The 3698-nt window shown below is 54.9% G+C and overlaps 1 protein-coding gene across 3 annotated transcripts in view; it reads right to left on the bottom strand.

Annotated features, from left to right (window-relative positions):
• The window catches only part of FOXP4 (forkhead box P4), a 37722-nt gene extending 35819 nt beyond the window's left edge, over positions 1 to 1903 (bottom strand). Inside the window, exon 1 of one of the 3 annotated variants that reach the window (XM_026864518.1) lies at positions 1808 to 1903. In XM_026864518.1, coding sequence (XP_026720319.1) covers positions 1808 to 1846 — 39 coding nt within the window. In that variant the 5' untranslated portion in view covers positions 1847 to 1903. The remainder of the gene's footprint in view (positions 1 to 1807) is intronic. The other 2 variants (XM_026864515.1, XM_026864516.1) reach the window with 2 other exon arrangements.
• Positions 1904 to 3698: the final 1795 nt, after the last annotated feature.

Genomic DNA, 3698 nt, shown 5'->3' with positions numbered 1-3698 from the left:
CAAAAGGTGCAAAACCAGACAAAATCAAGGTCAGAGCACGGGCCCCTGGGGAGCTGCATCAACCAGGCAAACCCCTACGGACACGAAGTTTTAAGCCACCAGTGGCCCTTCAAGCCCAGGTTGGGTGGTTGAGGGGTGGATTTCCACCCCTCCAGGCTTCCTAATGTTTCTTAGGAATTTCATCGAGTTAAATAAGAATAAGGATTGAGTGCCGACATTTCAGGAGCTGCGGTGGAGCTGGGACAGAGGAGCTGTCAGACGGGAATAGCCCAGTGGTCCGAGAGCCTGCCTGCAACAAGGGGCGAATGCTGGATGCTCCTGAGGATGGTGTAAAGCCTTCATAAAGCACCTAATTGTGCAAAACTCTCTATATGGGGACATTTATTCTTGACCCCAGCTGGTGCTCAGCCTGTTCCCTGAAGCATGAAGATTGATAGTCCTTGGGATGGTTCCTTTTTTTCCCCCCAAGGTGCTGTCATTGCAGATGTCATTTGTTTTTGGAAGTTTACCAAACCCTCTGCCTTAATAATTCCACGTGCCGGCAAGTTTCCCAGGGGAATTACACCAGGAATCCCAAAGAAAAAATGCAAAAGGGTGAAATTAAACATCGCTTGTGCTTCGGGCAGGGCAGGAGTTACCGGGTGAGCTCAGGGAGCAGCATCCACCGCCGAAAAAGCACCTTTATTCCTTATTTTCTGGAGGAGATAACCCCGTTTCACAACCACGCTTGCCCACCCTCCGATTTGCACCGTTTTGCCCATGCAGGAACAAGCATCTCCTATTCAGCCCCGGCTCCGGCTGCCGCTCAGTGAAATTCGGGGCCGCCCTCGGCGCGGGGAGGGGAGCGAGCGGCGGCTCCTTCGGCAGGGGTGACTCGCAGCAGCATTACACGCATGATTACCCTTCAGATCAGGGGAACAGGGGCTTAACTGCGTGAGAAACGGCTGTTATTCAGGTAATGGATTTACAGCACTCACTACTAAAGTATCAGACACAGCAATTTTTTACAGCTTTCACGCTGGAATTTATGGCTCAGGGAGGCGATCTCCATACGAGGCAGGGATCATTGCCTTATTTAGTATCCGAGGAGGAAAATTTATGTTTTTGCCAAAGTTTGTTTTGAAAGGTAACCTGCAAGCACGCACACATGTCCCCCCCTCCTCACGGCCGCCCGGGCGTGCACGGTGCAAGGGGAGACGTGTGCCATGGAGCTCCCGGGCACAGGCTCCCTGAGGGGCACAGACAAGGACAGAGCTGCTGCAGGCACCTCACGGTCACACGTGTTTTTTGGCCACGTGTGTGAGGTTAATTCTTCAGCTGAAGGCACCAGGAGCCCCAGAGAATGGGGGACCACTGATGGTCACGCACCTGGATAACCAAACACAGAGAAAACCTGCTCCTCGGTTTTACAGCCGACAGGTCTTTGCCCTCACAGCCCTCTCCTTTCCCTGCACCACCTTCCCCACCCTGACGGGGGACAGAGCGGGCAGACCCCACAAGCACAGGCAGGACCTCCCCCCGAAACACAGCCACCTCTGGGGCAGCAGGCACCATGCACGAGCTGCATGGATGGATGGGCTCCATCTCCAGAGGGATGTGCACCCCAAAGGACAGGCACCTGCTTTTTGGGGCAGCACTTGCACCCCAGCTTCGAGAGGGATGACCAAGCCTGGCACAACCCATCTCCTGGGCCAGCCCCAAGGGCGAGGGGAAGGTTAAAGTCGGGCGTTTCCCCCAAACCAAATCCTCAAATGACCCAGTTCCGTGTTGCCTTGTGTAAGAGAAGGAAACGGGGTGTCCCTCCTACCTGCTGCTGCTGGAAGTGCAGGAGCTCCACGGGGCTCATCTCGCCGTTGGTCTCCCCACTCGTGGCTCCTTCGCGCCCTCCACCCCCTCCGCCAACCCCGGCACAATGCGGGCGCGCGCTATTCAAGCTTTTCAACCGAATCCCACCATTGAAATCCAGGGATTTAAACCAAACGCCATCCCCTGGGCTGGGGGGGAGAGGGAGAGAAGGGAGGGAGGGAAGGGAAGGGAGGAGGATGCTCCAGCCTCGCTGAGGAGGGGGATGTCCTTTCCCCATCCCATCCCACTGGGCTCCCGCTCTCCCGTCAGACTCTCCGGGCCACGGGATGCTCTGAAGTCGTGTAGGTCAGGGTGGACAGACGGACCAGGCACAGCCGAGGACGGCGACAGAAAGCCGTGCTCTGCGGTGAAGCAGAGCCAGCGCTGCAGCTGGCAACCCCTGTCTGGGCAACGCCAGCCTGGTGCAGCTGGACACCAGCATCCTCTTGCTCTGGGGATTCCTCAGAGGCCAGCAAAGAGCCTCGGGGGGGTCCCTGAGCACCCTACGATATACACACACCTCCCCTCAAGCTCTCACCCAGGGCACTCCCCTACGCAAAGCCTCCTCAGGGAGCTTTAACTCAAGAAGTCCCTGCAAACAAGCCCCAGGGCTGTCTGAGCTCACCCTTTCAAAAGCAGAGAGACTGCAGGCACGGAATAAAGTCAAAATTTTTCACCAAAAGGTGCAAAACCAGACAAAATCAAGGTCAGAGCACGGGCCCCTGGGGAGCTGCATCAACCAGGCAAACCCCTACGGACACGAAGTTTTAAGCCACCAGTGGCCCTTCAAGCCCAGGTTGGGTGGTTGAGGGGTGGATTTCCACCCCTCCAGGCTTCCTAATGTTTCTTAGGAATTTCATCGAGTTAAATAAGAATAAGGATTGAGTGCCGACATTTCAGGAGCTGCGGTGGAGCTGGGACAGAGGAGCTGTCAGACGGGAATAGCCCAGTGGTCCGAGAGCCTGCCTGCAACAAGGGGCGAATGCTGGATGCTCCTGAGGATGGTGTAAAGCCTTCATAAAGCACCTAATTGTGCAAAACTCTCTATATGGGGACATTTATTCTTGACCCCAGCTGGTGCTCAGCCTGTTCCCTGAAGCATGAAGATTGATAGTCCTTGGGATGGTTCCTTTTTTTCCCCCCAAGGTGCTGTCATTGCAGATGTCATTTGTTTTTGGAAGTTTACCAAACCCTCTGCCTTAATAATTCCACGTGCCGGCAAGTTTCCCAGGGGAATTACACCAGGAATCCCAAAGAAAAAATGCAAAAGGGTGAAATTAAACATCGCTTGTGCTTCGGGCAGGGCAGGAGTTACCGGGTGAGCTCAGGGAGCAGCATCCACCGCCGAAAAAGCACCTTTATTCCTTATTTTCTGGAGGAGATAACCCCGTTTCACAACCACGCTTGCCCACCCTCCGATTTGCACCGTTTTGCCCATGCAGGAACAAGCATCTCCTATTCAGCCCCGGCTCCGGCTGCCGCTCAGTGAAATTCGGGGCCGCCCTCGGCGCGGGGAGGGGAGCGAGCGGCGGCTCCTTCGGCAGGGGTGACTCGCAGCAGCATTACACGCATGATTACCCTTCAGATCAGGGGAACAGGGGCTTAACTGCGTGAGAAACGGCTGTTATTCAGGTAATGGATTTACAGCACTCACTACTAAAGTATCAGACACAGCAATTTTTTACAGCTTTCACGCTGGAATTTATGGCTCAGGGAGGCGATCTCCATACGAGGCAGGGATCATTGCCTTATTTAGTATCCGAGGAGGAAAATTTATGTTTTTGCCAAAGTTTGTTTTGAAAGGTAACCTGCAAGCACGCACACATGTCCCCCCCTCCTCACGGCCGCCCGGG

The sequence above is a fragment of the Athene cunicularia genome, assembly GCF_003259725.1.
Source record: "Athene cunicularia isolate RWA chromosome 26 unlocalized genomic scaffold, athCun1 chr26_part2, whole genome shotgun sequence".
Classification (NCBI taxonomy): Eukaryota; Metazoa; Chordata; class Aves; order Strigiformes; family Strigidae; genus Athene; species Athene cunicularia.
This window is presented reverse-complemented; position numbering and strand designations above follow the sequence as displayed.